The 22,885-nt window shown below is 46.3% G+C and overlaps 2 protein-coding genes across 2 annotated transcripts in view; one reads left to right on the plus strand and one right to left on the minus strand.

The window, feature by feature from the left end:
- The window catches only part of LOC119448918 (MAM and LDL-receptor class A domain-containing protein 2), a 666,053-nt gene that overhangs the window by 131,100 nt on the left and 512,068 nt on the right, over positions 1 to 22,885 (minus strand). The window lies entirely within an intron of this gene.
- LOC119450647 (MAM and LDL-receptor class A domain-containing protein 1) overlaps positions 1 to 22,885 on the plus strand; it is a 464,623-nt gene that overhangs the window by 92,615 nt on the left and 349,123 nt on the right. The window contains exons 17-20 of the mRNA XM_049666103.1: positions 14,329 to 14,413; positions 15,401 to 15,559; positions 16,777 to 16,882; positions 18,156 to 18,306. Coding sequence (XP_049522060.1) covers positions 14,329 to 14,413; positions 15,401 to 15,559; positions 16,777 to 16,882; positions 18,156 to 18,306 — 501 coding nt within the window. The remainder of the gene's footprint in view (positions 1 to 14,328; positions 14,414 to 15,400; positions 15,560 to 16,776; positions 16,883 to 18,155; positions 18,307 to 22,885) is intronic.

The raw sequence follows: 22,885 nt of genomic DNA on the forward strand, positions 1-22,885 counted from the left end.
TAAAAGTGTTTGGGACTTTTATTTGGCCTATTTTGTATTGGAATAACCACAATGACATAACAGCGATTACTGGCAAAGCGTTTCACCTGAGTGTCAGATCACCAGTCACATCCTTGCTTCATTATCTATATATAGCGTTTACTTACTATCGAGGATTGTTTAAATCTGGCGCTTAAAGATGGCAGGGGAGGTATAATGTAGCAGAGAAGTTAAAGCAATGAAAAGTGAAAATTTTGCACTCATCAAAACAGACAAATATAAAACTTACTCGGTGAGAAAAACGTATGGTTTACCTATACATAGTGAAAAACGGGGACCTCGCAATACCTAGCTCATAACCGCTTAGCATAACAAAAATTCGCTGAGAAAGCACTGGTAAATATCACGGAGCGTTTCAAGATGGGAAAAGCACTGTGATGCTGTTCTTGACTTTGCACAACTGATGGCCAACATTCCTTTACATCTAAGGACATAGAAGTTGAAATGAACGTGTTTCTTCTAAGCGATGCTATTAAGGCATTAGTTAGTGGTAAATAGACACAAATATATTAACTAATACTAAACATACACAGGGAATGTTAAAGTGCCCCTAAACCACCTCAGATATTTTTTGAACATTTCAAGTAAACACGCGCATCGAGTTCACAATGCCGTCACGATCAACGATGTCAAACGCTGGGGGCGCGCCACAAAATAAAAAAAAAAACAATGCCGTCCTCCTCCCATGGCCTTTCTGGTATCCCCAGCGGTCGTCACGATGTCAGCAGGGTGCATGTGGTGATGTCAACAGTGGTTACGACGCCCATTGGTCGAACACGGACCTACGACTTCCGGTTTGTCTGCTAGCAGGTACACGCGCTCCCTGCTCTTCCTGGTCGTGTGGCGCGCTTGTGCGCCCTTGCGAATCGGTAATTACAGCCCGCAACGCAAGTGCCAAATCGCTCGCGCTCCACCCAACACAGTCGTGCTTACCGGTTTAATTAGCTGCGCGAACAGAGCGCGACAGCGTTGGCCTTTCTAGACGTGCGCGCAACACAGGGTCTATAGCAGCACGCTTCGCATGAGCACGGGCCGGCACGAAAGCCACAGCGGGTAGCCACAGCGCATAGGCGTATTTCCGGGGGGGGGGGGGGGGGGCACTTCTGAAAGTGGGCACTTTCGGCTATATACACACTGGAAAGTACAAAACTACAGCTGAAGATAAATTTTATTTCTTAATAGAGTCACCACGTTAATAATGCTTTTCTTTACTACGTGTCCCCGGTTTGGGCAGCGAGTATCGTGCCTCCTCGTGACGCGCTGTAGCGGGAGAAGCGCGAGATACCCCCTTGCATTGCGCAGAAGTCCTGCCGCTGGACAGTTCCCGCAGTTTCAAATTACCGCCTAACCATACTTGAAACAACTAAACAATGCGCTTGATATATTTAACCTTCAGGCGAGGGTAGAGGTCCGGATAAAGTATTTTAAACAGCCGCGCCCAACGATGGGTGTGCCTTACTGCATGAAATGGTTGGATTATCGAATGCTGGAACTGTTGAATCTCCGTCCAGAAATAGTCTACGTAGCCTTGAAGTATAAATATATATCTTATCACCATCAAAAATCTAATCAAACCACTTACAGGTCTAACTGCCGAATTTCTTTGTGTAACCACGACTTATCGTATATTTATTTATTTATTCATTTATTCATGATACCTCAAAGGTCCCAGAACGGGACATTACATGAGGGGTGGGCACGTAGAAAAATGGCGGGACAGGTTAGGTGGCGTGACTTGAAAGATGGTCTTCAATATGAGTTTTGAAAATGGAAATGTCGGTGATGAGGGTGATGTCAGAAGGAAGGGTATTCCATTCTCGGGCTGTGTGCAGAAAAAAAGAATGCTGATACGTGGTGGAATGGGCGCGTGGTTGATACACAGCATTGGCATGCGTATGGCGGGAGAAACGATACGCCGGAATGATGATTTGCTTTCCCGTGGGCAGCGAATGAAAGAACCTAAAAAATGAAAAAAAAAATACGAGCACTTTTGCGGGGGGAGGTGGGCGAGGAAAGACACAACCGGGATTTTAAGGCTGAGACACTTGTATTATAGGGGTAGTCAGAAAGAATGAACCTGGCAGCACGGTTCTGAACCAATTCAAGGGAATTAATCATATAAGCCTGGTGGTTCTAGTTTAGGACGGATTAGGGTTTTATATGCAAGTTCATTTATTCATGATACCTCAAAGGTCCCAGAACGGGACATTACATCAGGGTCTGCGAGGTGATATGGTCGTGAAAGTGACCTCGGTCGAACGTACAGAGCACTTTCAGTGCCAATAGAACACTTTACTGAATTTTTTCTAAAGGCCTGTGTCACTTCTGCTTTTATCGATTTCATTTGCAGGCCGTTTCTGAATAAGGGCTACCCTACTACTTGTTCCCCGGCAGGAGCAAGAATAGCAGATATTTTATATTGTGGAATTGTGGAATATATTGTGGAATATTGTGGAGAATTGTGGAATGACGCGGCGGCTTTTGGCGAGCTCAAAGCGGCGGCATTCCTTGACAATGACGTCGATGGTAGACACATTGTTGAAGATCAACAAGTTGAACGCATCGTCCGCGATCCCTTTGAGAACGTGGCCAACCTTGTCAACTTCGACCATGTTCTCGTCGACTTTCCGGCAAAGAGCTAGCACGTCCTGTATGTACGAGACATACGATTCAGTGGAAGACTGCACTCGGGTAGCAAGCTCTTTTCTTGCAGCCTGCTGCCGACCGGTAGGATTTCCAAAGAGGTCGCGGAGCTTCTCCTTGAAAGCGTCCCAGCTAGAGATCTCCTCCTCGTGTGTCCGGAACCAGACACGAGGTGTTCCGCCCTAGTAGAAGAGGACATTACCTAGCATTATGGTAGGGTCCCAGTGGTTGTTGCGGCTAACAAGCTCATACATGCGTAGCCAGTCATCAACGTCGACATTATCTTGGCCGGAGAATATGCCAGGATCGCGGGGAGTGGCCACCGTGACGTACGTTGTGGTTGGAGTTGCAGTAGCAGCAGCAGACGAGGTGTCACCGGGAGCCATGGCGGAAAGCTGGACGGTGCGGCCGCTGCGGAGCTCCGTGGCGAGGACGGGGAACGGCACGCTCCACCAAAATGTTACGCGAACGAACGATTAAGTACAGGAGACTATTTACAAGTATATTTACAAATGATAGCTGCAGCGCTGGCCAGATCAGCCGATAGCTCGAGAGCCCAGAGCAGTTCGTCCTCTTCGTGTAGGCGCCCGCGCGCCTCGTTCAAACAACCAAATACCACACGCGTGTAGCAATATTTTGAAAAAATGAAGACCCCCTTATTGTGACGTGTTCCGAAAACTTGAACTGCGGTGGTTGCTTACGTATACTCGAAAAACCGCTACTGAATACTCGCTTTCCCCCTGTTTTTATGCTTTATACACGGCATCTAGTTGTTGATTCCGGTATCCTCAGTAAACTGTGCGGGGCACGGTGTTAATATTTATTCGAAGTACGAAACAACTTCCTGAGTGACGAGCGATAAATGTTTTTTTGTGTGTAGGTTCATTGCAAGCCTTTGTAGAAAGTTACATATTGAAGTGTTCCAGGGTGCCATACCACCGCTTTCCCTGACTACTAAAACAATTGCATGAGATATGAACTTGAAATTCCATGATAATAGGGAGAACTTTAAGCGCAATGCGTTGCGAAAATCTGACTGTCCTGCTTTAAATGCAAGTGTTGCAGATAGTTACTAAACCCTTATTTTTCCATTTGTTTCCGTGCACCATACGGGATGCGTATAGGTTGCTTCTCCGGTGTCCTCGGTGAGCTAAAGAAGGCATCTTGTTTATATCTTGGGATAATGAAATTTTCTGACGAAGTAAGATGTGTATTGACCAATTACTGCTTTTTATTGCGATAGCAATTATATGGACACTCCAAAGCGGATTTCGGCCTTCGGCGTCGTCGTCGCCGTCGCCGTGAGGTTCCGTATGACATCAGGCAATGAAATCGTTGCCGCGCTCCGGGCGCTGTATGTGCGAGAGAAAGGGTGCGAGGGACGCGCGCTTTCACGGCGAGCGAACGCACGTCGGAGAGCAAACGCGCGTTCTGCGCCGTGCTCCCTGGAGGGCTGCAGAATTAAGCGTCTGTTTCCTCCTTTACGATCACCATATATAGAGCGCAAAGGCGACTTTTTCCGTCGCGCGAAAGGCCGTAGGTGACGGGAGGGAGTGGAGGCGACGTTTAGCTGCGGCACCAAATGAGTATTTATATAAAAAAAAAAACTTGTCGCAGTTTCACCTGAAAGGTGAAGCATCAATTGCGATAGCAAATTTGTAGAGAGCTATACGGAGTAATGAGAGTAGCTTTATCAGCTGTATAAAATTTGACATGCAGCAGCACCGGCAACACGCAGAACTGTTGTCGACGCCTTCGGGGTTTTGCCCGCGTTCGCACAAAATGCGTGCGGCGTTGGTGACTGTTGCCAGAGCCTCTGATATAAATAGGCACTTGGTGCCGCAGCTAAACGTCGCCTCCCTTCCCTCCCCCTGCCCCCCCACCCCCCAAGGCCTTTCGCGCGTCAGAAGAAGGCGCGTTTGCTCTACATATATGGTGATTGTAAAGGAGGGAAGAGACGCCTACTTCTGCAGCCCTTAAGGGAGCACGGCGCAGAACGCGCGTTTGTTCTCCGCCGTGCGTTCACTCCGGGTGAAAGCGCGCGTCCCTCGCGCCCTTTCACTTGCACATACAGCGTTCGGCGCGCGGCGACGATTTCATCTCCATTGACGTCATACGGAACCTCACGGCGACGGCAGAAATCTGCTTTGGAGTGTCCATATAATTGCTATCGCAATAAAATGTTGCGAGGCGAGAAGGTGGGTAAGATTTCTAACGCAGCTCCGATAGAAGAGGAAGGCCCCGTGGCGGACTCGAAACTCCTAGGTCTATGGGAAAAGGATAAAGACCTTCAGCAGAGATGGCTAAAGAATAAGATCAACCGCACGCTGCGCCGCGAACTCGCTGCCCTAGAGAAAAAGATTCAGGACTACTCTAGCGAGCTCAGCATTATGCAATGGAACCAATTATGTGACAGCATGAATGGCCAGTTGAACAAAAAGAACCCCTGGACCCTGCTTAAACACATGCTAGATCCAGAACACTCTAAAAGTGCTGCTCATAAAAGGATTCAGAAAATCGTACACAGTTTCCGGGAACAGACTCTGATCTCGTCAACCTCTTGACCATGCAATATCTTAATACAGAACGGGAGCTGGGTGCATATATAGAGTACAGAGGAGATGAAAACAGAACATTAGGCGAAGACATCACTGAGGCCGAAGTACGCGCTGCTCTAAACTGCCTACGCACGACATCATCAGCCGGTAAAGATAACATCACCAACAAAATGCTAAGGAATCTAGATGACCCTACCATAACAACGATCACCAATCTCTTTAATCAGCACTGGCAAAACGGTACACTCCCGCAGGAATGGAAGGATGCTAGGGTGGTCTTCATTCCTAAACCAGGCAAGTCACTCAGTCTAGAGAGCCTCCGGCCCATATCCCTTACCTCTTGTCTTGGTAAGGCTATGGAGCATGTGGTTCTCAATAGGCTGGTTGACTATGCCGAAACCAACCACCTCTTCCCAGAGACAATGATTGGCTTTCGACCTAAACTGTGCACCCAAGACATACTGTGGCAGGTATAAAATGATATCCTTAACTCAGCGCCTATACGCGCAACTCGAACAGTGTTAGCATTAGACCATAGCCTCCTATATTTTGAAAAAATATAGGAGGCTATGATTAGACATACACAAAGCGTTTGACAATGTCTCACATCGAGCCATTCTAGAAACCGTATCCAACATGAACGTAGGTAAGAGACCATACACCTATATTACCACATTCCTCAAGGGGCGTACTGCCACCCTAAACATAGGAGATATTGAAAGCAAAACCATAGAGCTCGGCACTAGAGGTACACCACAGGGAGCAGTACTTTCTCCCTTCCTATTTAATACCACCATGAGAGGCTTATCCCGACAGCTCAACGAGATTCTTCATATCAGGCACGCCATCTACGCCGATGACGTAACGATCTGGACGTGCACTGGCTCGGATGGAGAAATTTCAGAATCCCTGCAGGCAGCAGCTGACGCAGTGCAGAAACACGCTCGCAACAATGGCCTCAGCTGTTCACCGAAAAAATCAGAACTGCTTATAGTCCGGAACGAAACTACCGCAAACCCGGCTGCCAATATGACTGCACACATTGAGGAGCAGGTAGCTGGACAACCGGTCCCGCCCGTTCCTAAAATCAGAGTGTTAGGATTGTGGATTCAGCAAAACACGCACAACCAAGAAGCCATAACACGTCTCCAAAAAACAGCTGGGCAACTGCAGAACCTTCTCAGGAGGATCTCCAACCGACGGCACGGAGTTAAGGAGAAAGATGCCTGCAGACTAATCCAAGCTTTTTTTCTGAGCCGAGTGGCGTATGTCTGCCCTTACTTACATCTCAGGAAGAGGGACTTGGAACGGATTAACAGTCTAATCCGAACGTTATTCAAACAGGCTCTTGGGCTACCAAAATGGACTAGTACGAAGGCACTCTTGAGTCTAGGGATGCATAACAACGTTGAGGAAATTATGGAGGCTCACAAGTGGGCTCAAACAGTTTGATTATCCGGCACACACGCGGGACAGCGGATCCTGGACACCTTGGCGTATCGCCCTGCCTCAGACATCCCGCAACGACACCGGATACCTAACACTATCCGGACGAAGATCATTATCCCCCCGCTTCCGAAAAACATGAGTACTGAAAACAACGGTAGACGCAAAGCTAGGGCGGTGGCACTCTGGCAATGCTACAAAAACCAACCCGCCATATACGTGGATGCTGCTCACACCAGTGATGGTCGACACACCATAGCCGTCACTACTGGCGACGGACACACCATCAGCTGTGCGACGGTAAACACATCCTCCATTGTAGAGGCGGAAGAGGCCGCCATCCGCCATGGGCACTTCCATCCCGGGCACCAAGATTATTATATCCGACTCGAAAACAGCGATTCGTAACTACACCTCGAGTTTCATTTCCCCTCGAGCGTTCAGGATCATCAACAAAGAACTCAATGAGTTGAAGTTGGTGTGGGTACCCGCTCATGCGGGCAACCCCGGTAATGAGGCCGCCCACCTAGCCGCCCGAGCAGCAAGTAACCGGGAGGTGGGCCTGCCCGACCGGGTGGACCGACTTGAAGGTATCCACATATTTAACGAAATGACCATTTATTACCGCGAATCGAGGGGAATATATCCATCCCCGCACGAGACACTGACAAGAATACAGGCCACTAACCTCAGGAAAGTACACACTAGGTCTGTACTTAGTCCAAAAAGACTAGCTGCAATGACCGGTGATGAATATCCACCAAACTGCAAGCATTGTAACTGCCCCCTGGCGGAACAAGATCACATCTTGTGGGGATGCCAAAAGAACCCTCCCCCGAGAGAACTCTTTAGGCGAGCTCCTTCACACGAAGAGTGGGAGATGAAGATGAAAACTCACAACCCGGAAGACCAGATACGGTTGGCGGAATGGGCTGATAGCGTCGCGGCTAAGCAGACGCCACGGTAGACCATTCCGCTGGGAAAGAAAACTCCACTCAACCTCCGATAAGTGGTTCTTGAGGGAAAGAGAAAGGTTGGCGCTATCTTCTGCAGCCCTTGAGGGAGCACGGCTCAGCGCCAAATAAAAGTTTATTCTCTCTCTCCGTTGACTCCGTCCGCGTCCTTGGCCTCACCCTACATAAAGATGGTTCTGGCGCAGCTACACTTCCGAAGCTTCAGAAGACCCTAACACAAGTAACTCATCTCATTAGGCGTATAACCACTCAAAGAAGAGGACTTAAAGTGCAAGAAACCGTCCAATTATTCAAGCACTCCTTATAAGCCGGATAACACATGGCACCCCGTATCTACTCCTCAAGAAAGCTGAAATTGAAAAACTCAACATCGTCATCAGAAAGGCAATCAAGAGCGCACTAGGACTTCCCAGTACGACCTCAACCACGACACTACTCAAACTTGGCCTCCATAACACCTGGGAAGAAATGAGTGAAGCGCACAGGGCCAGCCAGCTGGAACGCCTTAAGCTGACTCAAACAGGAAGAGCAGTACTTCGCAAACTCGCATACAGCGAAAACTTTATAGCAGACTCAGACGTGAAAGCACGATTGCCACCACTTCTCCGTGACTCTATTTCAGTCGCTCCAATACCTCGAAACATGCATGCAACACACCACAAAGACAGAAGACAAGCAAGAGTTCGAGCGCTAAGCAAGAAATACTCAAGGAACCCCAACACGAGATATACAGATGCGGCAAAATACCCAGGTAGAAGAGCCTACGCAATTACCGTGACCAACAACAAAGGGAATGAGCTAGTCGCTGCCACCATACCGGCCAGAAATCCAGAAACGGCGGAGGAAGTGGCCATCATCCTCGGCATCGCCACATGCAAGGACACCGCAATCATCTTGAGCGACTCGCAAACGGCATGTAGAAACTTACAAAAAGGCCGAATCTCTGCCGCAGCCGTGAAAATTCTAAAAGAGCTATCAAGACGCCAAGAACTACCCGAAACCTACGTCGTATGGACCCCAGGCCACGAACACCTGGCAGGAAACGAAGCAGCACATGCTGTCTCCCGAGAACATACCAGCCGGGATTTCCTGCCGCACGGGATCCGGAAATCGACGAGGGTGGAGGACATTCCCATCAACTACGCCGTAATACTGCAACATTACCGACTCGAAAGAAGAGAATATCCTTTACCACATCCAAATTAAGCAAGGAAGAAGCCACCGCCCTCCGCAGACTACAAACAAATACATATGTCCATGGAATTATCATGCACCGGATGCATCCCACTAAATTCTCATACTTATGCCGATATTGTGATGTACCAGACACCCTACAACACATGGTGTTGGTGTGCCCACACCGCGACAAAAACAGTCAAGACGATGCCTCAGAAACGATACAAGCCACCGAAGAAACGTGGGAGGCAATGTTAACGGCACAGAGCCTGGAGGATCAGCGAAGTCTGGTGGACCGGGCCCGGGCTGCGGCATTAGCCAACGGCTTTCTGGACTGAGAGAGCCGCCCACCTAGGGCGAAGAAAGAACACTTTCTCGCTGTTTCTAGCAATAAACGTTTATTCCTCCTCCTCCTCCTCTCTCTCTCTCTCTCTCTCTCTCTCCAACGCAGCTCGACGAGTGTCCCATTCTGATCTCGTCGAAAACCTCCGAGCCGCCCCCAGAGGCACCGGCAACAGTCACCAACGCCGCGCGCGTTCGGTGCGAACGCGGGCAAAACGCCGATGGCGTCGAGAGCAGTTTTGCGCATTGCCGGTGCTGCTGCATGTCCAAGTTTATACAGCTGATAAAGCTACTATCCTTGCTCCGTATAGCTCTCTAGTAATTTGTTATCGCAATTGATGCTTCGCCTTTCGGGTGAAACTGCGACATTTTTTTTTAATTTCCAGCAAGAAGTGCTTCAAAGCATTACACGGGGAGAAGGTTTAAAACGGAACACTAATATACGGGTAACTTTTCAAAGTATACTATGTAATTACAGGAAACTTAAACATTTAGTGCAACTGTTCGAAAAAAAAACAGGTTCACTAAAAATCGGGTGGTAATCCACCAAGTTCGCACATCTCTGCCGTCTGTTTCTTTTTAGTATTGAAAGTTATTTATGTTGATTGTACTTCGTTCTCTTTAACCTCGACAGTACGATTACCTTAACTAGCTATACATTTATGCTGTAGACTTAAACACCAAGTAAAATTCTTTGTTTAATTAGTAAAATTGACTGCAACAAATGGGCATTTCTTTTGTGAGCTGCACTGCTGATACAGGGTTGGATCACGGACCTCTGGGCACTCAATGCCATTTGTCCCTGCATCACATAAAGATTTTATAGCGACAAGAAATAAATGCAAAATCAAATAATGTTTCGGGCCTCGATGGTTCACCATGTGTTTGAGAAATAGGTATATTGTTACAAATAAAAATACCTGACAGATGCATTTCCAAGCTTTTTCACTTATTATTATAGTAATTATGCTTATTATAATAGTAACATATTTATAATATATATATATATATATATATATATATGACTCTCTCTCTCCATATATATATATATATATATATATATGGAGAGAGAGAGTCAGATCTGCTGTTTGCCCCCCCCCCCCACTCGAGAAATAGTTGGTACGCCTCTGCCACAGCGGGTAGCACGTTACCGGCACGGTAACTCGCCGCACGCCGTTTGCCATTCGCGGGTCGCCGTTCGACAGCGGTTTTGCTCGCGAACGGCGAGATTTCCTTGCCGTATGTAGAGAGGATGAGACCGGGACTCATTTTTGCGGCAGCCTCACCGCCGCTGATCGCTCCACGGCGCCGATATCGTCGCTAGGCCTTTTCTGGTTCCCTTCAAAGCTAAAGCGGACGGCGCTTCGAAATGAATTACCGACGCTCACAAGCCGCAATATTTTCTTGTCGTTGTTATCGCGCTTCGCAGTAATTGTACACAAAGAAGAAAAATACGCTGATATTAGCGGAGCCGTCGGCTGCGATGCGAGCACAGCCGAGCCGGTCGTCTCCCGTCGCTAGCCGTGCACTGCAGCTGAGCTGCAGCCGATGTTTTCGTCGCCAGTGGCGGAGGCGCGCAGCTTCGCAGTCGTCGATTGGCCCGTTTATCGTGCTGCGGGCGGTGCGCCGGCCGAACTGCTGTCTACTTTGGACACCTCTTGCGCGGCAGACGTTCTACGGCACTGGAGGCCGGTCATTACTTCCTAGGTAATGGGCCGGTTCGCCATCGGTATATTTGCCGCTAGCGTGGACGTGCCTTAACCGGAAATGTACAGCGCGTTGGCGATGACATATGTCACGTGACATTTGGAGGCGCACTCGGCGAGGAGGAGAGACCAGCCGACCAGCCGACGAGGAGAGTAGCGAAGGAAAGAGCGAAACGAGCCAGGGCCGTGTTTCTATCATCAAACGCGCGTAACTCCGCTATTACGGCACCATTTCGAAAAATTCTCGCGGCTACGTGTTCGTTGTAGACTCGTGCACAGCTGCAACACCACAACTAAACTTCCACCTCTGGGTGGTTTAGGGGCCCTTTAAGTAGTTGTTGTGGCACGTGAAAACAAAAAAAGCATAGATTTATCTTTCCAGAACAAATGATGCCGCAATAAATTAAAAAATGTAGAGTTATGCAAGCGTTGTAGAAGATTAAGCATTTACGCAGTAGACAGCAGCGTTGTGAAAGCAACCAACGATTGGATTACTTGGACTGAGAATATAAAAATAGTAGGATAAATATTTTAAGAGTGCTCATACATAACCTTCTGAAGAAGTTTTAGGTGAAGGTATTTGCCCAACTGCCCACCTCAATGGTTTGACGGTCCATGCGATAAAAAATACTAGTTTAGCCTAATAAATGCAATGTTCTGATTACACAACAACACAGTCGCAAGCGGCAGCAACCAACACTACCTACCGCACTGCCTTTTCCGGGTCGACACATAAGCAAAATTGTTCATTTTCCTGAGTGATCTAGCTATCCTTAAATGCAAACACATTCGAACAGGGTTAATCAATTCTGCTAAATTGGAGGAAGCTTCATGGATGGAAAAAAATTGCCATGCAGCTGAGTGGAGCACGAAACTAAAAAGAAAACCGGTTCTCACACAGAACGCTTAGCGGTAAAGAAAAATCCTACCTACTCCGGGATTTGAACTCGGAACAAGAGCCTTTCCGTGCCGGTCGCTTCACTATCTGAGCTAACCAGGAGGCTAGCAGATCACAGAGCGAGGGCGAAATATAGGCAACTGAAAAAATAATTATACTGAATATGGCAGATACGATATGGGGAATCCCGGAAGGTGAATGAAGGTCCATTTGGCATACAAAAACTGCTCTATTTCTTTAACCTACAAATTTATTATACTCATACTGTGTGCAATGCTCTGTAGAATTCCTTCGCGTGTTTTTGTGGTCAAACTGTGCTCAATATTGTCCCTATAAATATCGATATTATCTGCAGTCATAAGGTAATGATAGCCAGTTGCACAGCGTCAAAATTCTGACGCCTCGAGGCCGGTGAGATATAGCAGGTGAGTGCTGGTGAAGTAGAAGGCACCGTATAATTGTGCTTATTGTGGAATGTGTGTTCGTGAGGAGTGGGCGGGCGGGGGGTGAAGAGATAATATCATTTAGCAATGGCTGTTCTCTAAATGCATATGTATTCTTGATTTCATTCATTACTGTGAGGTTTTCCTTACAAGTTTATCAATATTTGTTGTGTTAATGGTAGCATCAGTGGGAAACTAAATTGAAGTATTATCTCCGACAAGAGAAACTTACGGCATAACTCATCGCAAGATGACTGTCGGCGGTAATGAAAATAGCAGTCGAGCACTTCTGAGACTTTCGTTGTTACGGCTATATGACACATACTTTGATAACGTCGCACTTGGCCATAGCACTCGCTGGCCAAGGTCGCCCATGAGCATGAAGCCCTGACGACGACTGTACGATGTCGAAGGAGGGACGATGAAATGACAAATAAATGATATCAATCGTGATAACGACTGTCTGGAAATGACGGCATGACAAGGGCGGCATAATCAGGATTGAATGACGAATGATAAATGAATGACGAAGTACAATGACGAAGGAAGGATTACGAAGGCAGAATGACGACCATGACATGACGACTAGATGACGTTACTGAAATGATGACAATGACAAAACGACAGTGGGACGATAATCGCATGACGATGACTGACGGCTATGATGTCACACATTCGACAGCATTACGATAGTTGGATAACAAAGATGGAATCACGACAATGCAGTGACCACGATGGCATCACGTACCGCCCCGAACACATACTTAATGGCCCAAACTATTAGACAACTTGGGTAACTGGGTCGGGCAAGAAGGCATGACGACAGTCCGATATCATGAAGGTGGAAAGACGACAATAGAAATGGCCACGACGGCATCACGACAAGAAGCACATACCCATGTGGTCCAACTAGACAACTTTGGCCACTGGGTTGGCGTAAGGGGACGGATGGACGGACGAATGAACGGACGGACGGACGGACGGATGTATGGATAGATGGATGGATGGATGGATGGACGGATGGACGAATGGAGAGATGGATAGATGGGGAGATGGACAGACAGATGGGCTCAAAACAGCTGAAGCAGGCAAGGAATGCTGTTCGCATTAATATAGACGTCATGACGTTTTGCTTACGAGTATCACATCACGGGTATGTGACCTTAATGTGGCTGTTGAGGGGACGTGGACTGGTTATTTATGGTAGATGAAAAAGTCATAGCGTTACCCAGGTAGCCTACACCTTTGTGGAGCGTGAAAACATACCACTTCGGTTTATTTAGGAAATTTTGCCATGATCCAACTCTGCCATCTTGTGTCAATGACTTTCAAGCTTGATATCTTCTAGCTCGTATATTTCTAAGCTACAAGTAAAATATAATCTTTTACGTCTGATCTATGGAAAACATCCTCATTTCATTCAACTATATATGTGGTTGCTTAGACAAACTTGTATATTCAGGAGCATAATTCATCCTTGATTAGAAATTTTGACCAATTGTTGCTTCTTTAAAGCTATTAGGTGTATATTTATATTGCATTTGATGGAGAAATTCCTTTTGATTTATCAAACTGATGCGAAAGTCGATCTAATTTTTGTCAGGCAGCAGGTTTTGTTGGGCTAATTAATACGTATGTAGTAAAATGCGCACAGGACAAGACAGATTCATGACGAACGACGATACCATAGGAACTTACTCGAGGCTGAAATTTTGTCGAATAGAAGTACATATTGAGATTTTATATGCGCAGTGTCTTCATTCTCAGTTGTGTAACTTTTTTCATGATTTGTGAGGAAGTAAAAGTGCTAATGCTTGAACGCTTTGGTGCGTTGTGGTGCCCAGCGAACGTTATCGAACCAAAATGATCGCATGCAGTTTAATAATGCGATTTCTGAGTGATCCGCATGATGGGTTTTCTTGTGTTTTGTTTGTAGAGCTGCTAGGTATCGCGTAGACCCTATTCTCTCTCTCAATCCAAGCATTCGCAAGAGAAGCACCACCACGTGCCAAATATGCCCAAACTTGTTGGGAACTTTTTAGTCAGCTCCTGTCTGTGCATTATTGACAATCATAAGGCTGCCTTCCATTCTTTTTTTTTCAGTTCGTGTACATGGCCAACACCCCAGGCGTGAGCATCGACCACCCCGAGTATAACATGTGCCACCCAGACTCTCAAAGTGAAGGAAGTGAGTTTTACAACTGTGTGGCAAAAAATCCAATTTGTTGTTTACTTACTGTAAATTGGCAGTTCAGCATTATGCTGGCATTTGTAGTTAATGTTTACATCAGTTTTATCTGATAACGACAACCGAAACCAACAAAGTAGTCAGGCTATGCATTCTAGTTTTCAGTAAATTTCTTACTGCAGGTGATTTGGGTACTTTTATTTAGAAGTATGCACAATCAAACAGAACGGACCATTCTTCATATTCTGGCTGCGATAATATCTCTACAGTTGATGTGCGCTGACCAAACATTTGCAAAGAGGGAGAGGGTTCTTGTGGAATATCAACCCCAATAAAGGATTGTTTTAGTCGTTCTGGCCACTTCCAATGAAAACCTTGGAAAACGAAGCGTATTGAAAGACGTGCAAGTTGACGTAGGAAGCGTAATGATACGCACAAAATAATATAATCTTCCTAAACCCATTCCTCAATAATATTGGAAGCTTTGCCAGCCTTTCAAAGCTGAGGCATATTTGGTGGGAATACATGTTACGGCTAAAAGAAATCATGATAAGGTCACTCCCTATAAGGTATAAAGAGTCACCTTATATAAGCAGTAAAACTGTTTAGACTGCTTAGATGCAAAGTAAAAGGTAAGTCTTCTCTTTCCACTACAGAGGTTACTTTCAATACCACTACTGATAGTAGGAGATGTGCTTGCCAGGGCTGAACTGTTTGAAATAGCATAAGCCATATGGGATGTACTAGTCAAATCTAGTTTGTGTACTAAATAAATATTACACTATGTATCTGAGCTTCCATGTAATGGCTTTAAGGGCTATGGTAGAGCTCGTTCAGTAGCGTACAGTGAACCGTTGCAAAAATGTCGACATTTTGTTTGTGTTAAAGAATACACGTTTTGCAATTATCACTATGAAAATGTGTCACTGACCCGCATGCTGGGAGACAATAAGAAACTAGTGAAAAACATGTTTTTTTTTTCTTCAGGGGAAGCTGCCGAAAAGGTAAGCTGCACCTTCTCCAATCCGGCCAACTGCGGCTGGTTCCCGGAGAACCAGGTCACTGACACCAAGTGGGTTCTCTACTCTGGAGGTTCCGGGTATCCTGGGCTCAATTGGCAGCCCTCCGACAGTGATTCCCACGAAGGTACACAGCATAGCTTTGCACAGATGCGATTCTAATCACCTGAAAGCACGGCTCATTGCAAAAACTATTACATTCACCGACTAACAACTTCAAGCAGAGTTCATTTCAGGCATTTTTCTTCTCCAGGAAAATTGAGGCCTTTTGCTGACAAAGAAATTCGGATACTTTCTAGGCTGGCATAGAAAATATTTTTTCCATACAGCATACAAAAGTCACAACAGTAAAAAAATGATGATAAATGGGCTTAGCAAAGGTAGGAACAATATGGGTTGCGCTTCTTTTTTTGTAGGCTTCTATTGGGTATATGTGAAGACATCTATAAGCGCGAGAAAAATTCGCTCATCAAATTGGTTCGAAAGATGTGCTGCAGTTAATATCTATAAAATGTTTGGTATGTATATGGTCATTCGCGGTCATACTGAAAAAGTTTTTTTTTAGTTTTACCAAAATTTTATAATGCAATGAATAGAAAGCACCTTCCTATAATACGTCTTGTAACTCGACGGAGTTTGAACTTCTTATTATTACTCGCTTTCGCACGGCATTGCTTGTGGATAAGACTGGAGCAGCTGTAGTTGTACGGACAGACAATCAATAGTTTAACACTGGGCTTTCTAACACTACGTGATAATTCTTTTGTCTTGCTTGTTTAAACATATATTGCTTGAAATATACATTAACAGAATATTATCACAAGCATACGAAAATTAATAAAGCGACTGAATTTCTACGCATATTAGACCGGTGATAAATAATCGTCTTGAGATAATTCCGGCGAAAGTAGCAAGCCGCACTCCCAGCACTAAGTGCTGTGACAGTGCTGATATTGTGAAAAACCTGTGTTAAGCTATTTTATCAAAGATCATGTGAACCGAATTGCCAATACAAAAGCATCAGATTTCTCGCTAGCAAAAATTTATTGCTGCCCTACACACCAAATGGGATGTCCGCGCTAGGTTGAGTTGCTGCAAAAACGTCATACATATAAAGCTTAAAGCAATAAAACACTTGGAATTAACCATTGCCGAACCGCTGAAGGTGCCTAACATTCGCTGCCGGTGTCACGTTATGTGCCTTTCTACTCCACGGAGAGATTTCAGACGATGGCGCCACGGTATGCCCTGGAGGCCAATATTATTACACCAAAGAGCGCAGCGAGAAGCACCCGCGGTGTTAGTGAAACCAGGCGTTGGTGTTTCTATTCTGGCATTATGCAGGAGCCTATGTGTTTGCTCGGAACATGCTTTCTGGTATTAGGACTGCCCACCTAGTTTCAGTCCAGATGAGCCCGACTCCAGACACTGGTCGTTGTTTCACGTTTTGGTAAGTTACCGTCAGTCGGCATTCATTGTTACATGCAAATGATTTTGATGCTTAATTCATGTCTCCCCATGTGCGTAAACTGTCAGATAAGGCAGGGAAATTCCCAGAATAAAACTTATGGCATATTTACGTATATACTCCAGAAAAATGTTGCAATTTATACCCGGGGCACCTAGTCTCCTTTGCAAATAAGAATTCTCGAAGCACTTCCATTAGCAGTAAAGTGAGCACGTTATGTCATATTACACGGCACGATAGTGTTGCTAACCTTACAGCTGACTTTGAAAGCATGAGCGGTGTTATGTCTACGCATAATTATAAATAATAGATAGTTGTGGCATTCAGTGCCGGGGGAGCATTTTCGGAAATGTGGCGAGGTCGCATTTGTGAAACGGAACAAACAATATCTGTCCTGAAACTTGAACCTCAAAATTTATTTGTGGAATCAGTAAAAACGAAAACAAAACTACCCCGGTGTGGAAGCCTTAGCGTGAAAAATGTTGATCTAAATTGAGAGTTTTAGCGTGTCCGGTATTCTCTTGTACATAACGGCATGTGCTTAATATTGGTTTGCCGCACTCTGGTAGTGAAATCTGGGGACGCTTCATCCAACAACAATGCCTTACAGGCGCGCTTTTGTGTTTCATGATTGTTCTTGTCGAATAACCAATTAAACGGGCAAGGTGTTCACCATTACACCACTACTGAAAATATACACCAAGCAGCCAAGTAGAATATACTTGGTTACCTACAATATTAGCTCCGTATTAACCTGATTGAACTCTGTTCCACCAGGTTGCACTACCAACTCCGCCGCTTTTTCCGTGCTCACGTTGGTTTCGACGGGAATTCAGGGCGCAGGCTCCTTTCCCAAGCGTATCACCCCTGAAGGAAGCCGAACGCCAGGCCGGGGTACGCTTGTACCCTTTTGAACCACTGGGTGCCCGGCGGCGGTGGGAATCGAACCCACAGCCTCCCGCAGCCGAGGCGGGCGTTCTACCACTTTGCCGCTCAAGTCTAAGCCTTCAGTAACATGGGGTGCAATTCTGGACATCGTAGAATTTCCCCATATTGTAAAATTTTGTAATGGTGGCATTTTGAGCCAATCAGAGTGGCCTAGAGTCTGCATGGCCTTCGTGATTAGCACAAAATGCCGCCATTACCAAGTTTGACAATATGACGGAATTCGATAATCTTCTGAATAGCACCCTCTGTAATCCACAGACGGTAAGAAGTTTTCGCCATAAACTAGAACTTTGTAATTTCACTCTAGGTACAACATGTGGCACCCAAACGTTGGCTACTTGAACCTTCTACAGCGTGTGGGTAACGCATCCACCAGCCTGCTGTGGACCCGCTCGGGACCTCAGGGAAAAGAGTGGAAGCGAGGTCAAGTGCAACTGCACTCAGAAGATCCCCACCAGGTGAGACAATAATTCTGACAGCAGCTCCTTGCAAATATTAATATTGATTCAGGTCGTCAGAGAACTAAGACGTACTAGGAGTGAGAAAATGGTTTGCTGCACGGATGCCACAGCAAATACTGTGAAAAACCATTCTACTGTCCGCATAAATGTCTTCATCAGATCTGAAGACAGTAGTTCACCATTGCGTTTGTGCCTCGAAGTTTGCTTTCAGTTTAAATAAATTTGAATTTTTCATATTGAATAGATTTATTTCACGGTTTTGTAAAAGAACTTACCGTGTCATGACATCTTTTACTACATCGGGTACTCTGCACTTTCTCTGCCTTGCTCTCTACGCTCCAGTAAATAGATTCAGTGCAGTGATGTTCTTTGGTCTGCAGCGTTATCGAGAAATGTGAAGGTCGGGAGGGACTGCAGATTAAGAAACGTATATGACGAGACACTGTGATGCTGCACGCATATGGGAGCTATGTGGTAACCTACAGGCAGGCGACTCTGGGTTATTATTTATTCATTTATTTATTTATTTTGGATCCCCTCAATCACCGAGGCATTGCAGAGTGGAGTGGGTGGCAATATATAAACAAAGAAAAGAACAGATTGAAACGGGCAGCATTAGGCAGTATTAGCGACAAATTGTAAATGTGGAATGAAAAATAACAGAATGAAACAACGAAAAGAAAAATAACTGAACGGAGCATAAATAAACACAGCACGCTATACAATACTAGCGGAAATATATAAACGTAAAAGAAATTTGGGAAAGGGAGAAAAAAAGCAAACAAATAACGTGAACAAAGCAAAAGAAACTACAGCCATCGCGACACGTGTAAAAAGAAAAAGAAAAGGGTTGAGGCCCGACTGCGGGCTATCATGCAATGGTGCGGTATTACTACTGTCCAGGCGATCGAATGCTCAGAAGTTTGCCGCCTGGAAAAACGACGAAAGGCACGACAATGGCGGGCTGCACTGAGATGAATTGCATTTGCACGCTACGTCATGCAGTCCGCCATTGCCACCGATCTCATTGGTGCAAAACAGGCAATGATCTGTGGACGCGAGGAAATGACAAAACCCCTTGATTGCACGGAACTTCACCAGCAACGCATTGTGGGCACCCTCACGCCCTGCATACACCGCCAGCGCTCTCTTAATAGGCTTACATCGATTCTTATGAGCAGCCTTTCTAGACCAGACCAAGAAAATCTTGGGGCACGGGAATTGTTGAAGAATGATTTTGTAATTCTTCATCCCTAGCACTTCCGGCTCTGTTAAAAAAATTGTAATAAGTCAAACTTATACTAGACATTATTCTGTTCCCGAAAACATTTTTAACAATTTCCGTGCAATTGGACAGAATGTAGTAAGTCTAATGAGCATTGTCAAAATTGCAGTTGCACACCGTTTTTGGTCAAGCATTTATAAACTTCGATGCATCAATTGCCACGTCACTGCTAATGAAACTGGTTTATTAGGACAGTGCCAGACATCAATCTAAATCGAAATACTGTTAAGCCACTTCCAATTACGCATCATTTTAGAGCCAAAGGCTTGGTTTTCATATCTATATTCTTCAATGATTATTCAGGGCTTCCCGGAGCCTCTCTTGCAATCTATATATATAGAGAAAAAAGGTAAAGGAAAGACAGGGACGTTAACCAGAGATTATCTCCGGTTGGCTACCCTGTACCGGGGGAGGGGTAAAGGGATTCGACAGGAGAGAGAGAAAAAAATAAGTATAAAAAAAGGGGAGGAAAAAGGAAAGAAAAGAAAATCGCACACACACACTCACACACGCACACACACAAAACAGAACTGTTTCTGTGGGCATTGTCACGCAGTCTGCGAAGGCGTTCTGGTGTTGCACAGTGTCAACGTCCCATCCTACGTCACACAGTGTAGAGTCACAATTTGACGCAGCAGTGCCCTCAGGGCGGCTCACGCTGTTGTTCGATCGTGTAGGCCAGTTTCCAAGGATGTTGATTTGCGTTATTGGGCGTTTGTCCAGTTGATCTATCGTGGCTCAGACAGCTGCTCTCTGCGGGTTAAAACGAGGGCACTCACAAAGAAGATGTGCGATTGTTTCGTTGCACCGGAAGAGCGTTCTAATCACAGTCGGTCAGATAGGCCGGTGGCTCGCAAGAAGCGCAGAAGCGCCTGCACGGCCTTCTTCTGTGACGTTAAGTCCAGTCATTGGTGGAGAATTTTTTCTTCCGACAGAGGCCGGTCGTCCAATTGGTTGAACGCGTTGGTAAGAGATTGTATTTGCGCACTGTACTGCGGGCAGTCGCACAAAATATGTACAACTGACTCTTCATTGCCGCAGAGGTCACAGGCTGCGCTGTCGGCTATTCCTATGCGGAACGCATAGGCGTTGGTAAACGCAACGCCCAACCATAATCTGCACAAAAGAGTTGCAGTCTCCTCGGCGAAGCCTTGATGGTACTCGACTACGTAGGGTTGGGTCCAGAGAGTATAAGCGAGCATGCATGAAGTGCGATTAATTCCATTGTGACCTTGTGCGTTGGCGAGCAAGCACGCGGTGCTTCCGTGCAGCGTCAGTCCTAGATTGTGGTATGGGTCGTATGTGATCTTCTTTATGAGCTGTGCGGGCAGCTTGATCGGCCCGTTTATTGCCGATAATTCCACAGTGACTCGGAAGCCACTGAAAAGTTATTTCTTGCCCTATATCAGTCAGATTGTGTATTTCCTCGGAAATCTGAAAGACCAGCTGCTCGTGTGGACCGCGGCGTAAAGGTGATAGTACAGACTGCAGAGCCGCCTTTGAGTCGGAGAAAATTGTCCATTTGTGTATCACTTGATCACTAATGAATTGCAGCGCGGCACAAAGCGCTGCGAGCTCTGCTGCCGTCGATGTTGTGACGTGAGACTTCTTGAATTTAATAGTTGTGCCCATCGTTGGTATCACAACTGCCGCGGTGGTGCTGTTCGGCTGGATGGATCCGTCGGTGTATATATGGGCAGAGTCTTCGTACTTCTCGTACAACAGAAGTAAGGCGAGCTGTTTAAGGGCTGGTGATGACAGCTCTGCTTTTTTCTGGATGCCAGGTATTGTCAGGTTGATATTTGGCTGGGTAAGGCACCTCGGAGGAATCGAAGGTCTTGCGGCAGGATTGAAGCAAGTTGGTAATGATTCACCATGCGTGGCTATTGTTTGGAAGAAAGAGGTACGTGGTTTGTCCGCAGGCAGAGATGCCAGGGGGTGGTGGGGAGTCCGGGCAAGATGTCGTATATGTGTCCTTAATGCTTCAACCTCAATGTGAGTCTTAGCGAGGTGGTCTCCAGCAATTGCGATAGTCGCCACTGTTGATGCACTGCGAGGCAGGCCTAGGCAACTGCGGAGAGCTTGCGTTTCAACACTTTGTATGGTGCGCAGACTCGTTTTGTTTGCGTTAGTTAAGGCTGGCAAGCTGTACTGCAGGAAGTCAAGAAACAGCACATTGTATAGTTGCAGCATAGCACTTGTGGACATTCCCCATGTCTTTCCAGCGACGAACTTAAACAGGTGACAGATGCCTGTTAACCGCTTCTTCATGTATGAAACATGAGGGCTCCATGACATGTCTCTGTCAATTAAAACGCCTAGAAACTTGTAAGATCGAATGTATGGTATTCTTCGACCATTTATCAATACGCAATAGTTCGCCATGAGCTTGCGTGTAAATGCCACACGTGCGCATTTCTCAGACGATATTTCCAGACGTCGGTTCCGGAGGTAAATAGCATTCTGAGATGCGGCTTTCTGGATCCTTGCTCGCAGTTGTAGGCGTGTTACTGTGGACGTCCAAACGCAGATGTCATCCGCATACATTGATAGCAGAACTGTGCTTGGCAGGTGCTCAAGGAGAGAAAGGAGAGCCAGATTGAACAGCACAGGGCTGAGTACACCGCCGTGGGGGACGCCGCGGTAGCTGTAATGTAGAGAGGTGTGGTCGTCCTCAGTGTTCACGAAAAAGGATCGCATGGAGAGGTAGTCGCATATCCATCGAAACATCCGGCCACCCACACCTACCTCTTCGAGCGCAGCAAGTGTGGCTTCATGTGTAATGTTGTCATATGCCCCTTTCACGTCGAGAAACAAAGAAGCGCAATGACGCTTTCGGAATTTTTCGTGCTGAACGTAGGTGACTAGGTCGACGACGTTATCTATCGATGATCGACCACGTCGAAAGCCCGTCCTGGCCTCTGGGTAAATGTTGTGGTACTCTAGGTACCACTCCAGGCTCATTCTCTCCATTACTCCAGGATCATTCTCTCCATTACTTTGCCCACACAACTAGCCAAAGCGATCGGCTGATACGATGAGAGCTCTAACGGCGATTTGCCAGGCTTCAGTAGTGGAACCAGGCAACTGGTTTTCCAGCTCATCGGGAGCGTGCCTTCTCGCCAAGATTCATTGTAGAGCTCTAGGAGAACAATGCATGCGCGCTCACCCAGATGACGTAGAAATGCCATCAGGTCCTGGAGCCGATGTGCGACCACACAAAGCTAGTGCTTGCTGCCTTAAGTTCATGGATTGAAAAGGGTAGATCCATGTGTTGATCTCGCGGGGGTG

Source organism: Dermacentor silvarum, chromosome 4, assembly GCF_013339745.2.
Source record: "Dermacentor silvarum isolate Dsil-2018 chromosome 4, BIME_Dsil_1.4, whole genome shotgun sequence".
Classification (NCBI taxonomy): Eukaryota; Metazoa; Arthropoda; class Arachnida; order Ixodida; family Ixodidae; genus Dermacentor; species Dermacentor silvarum.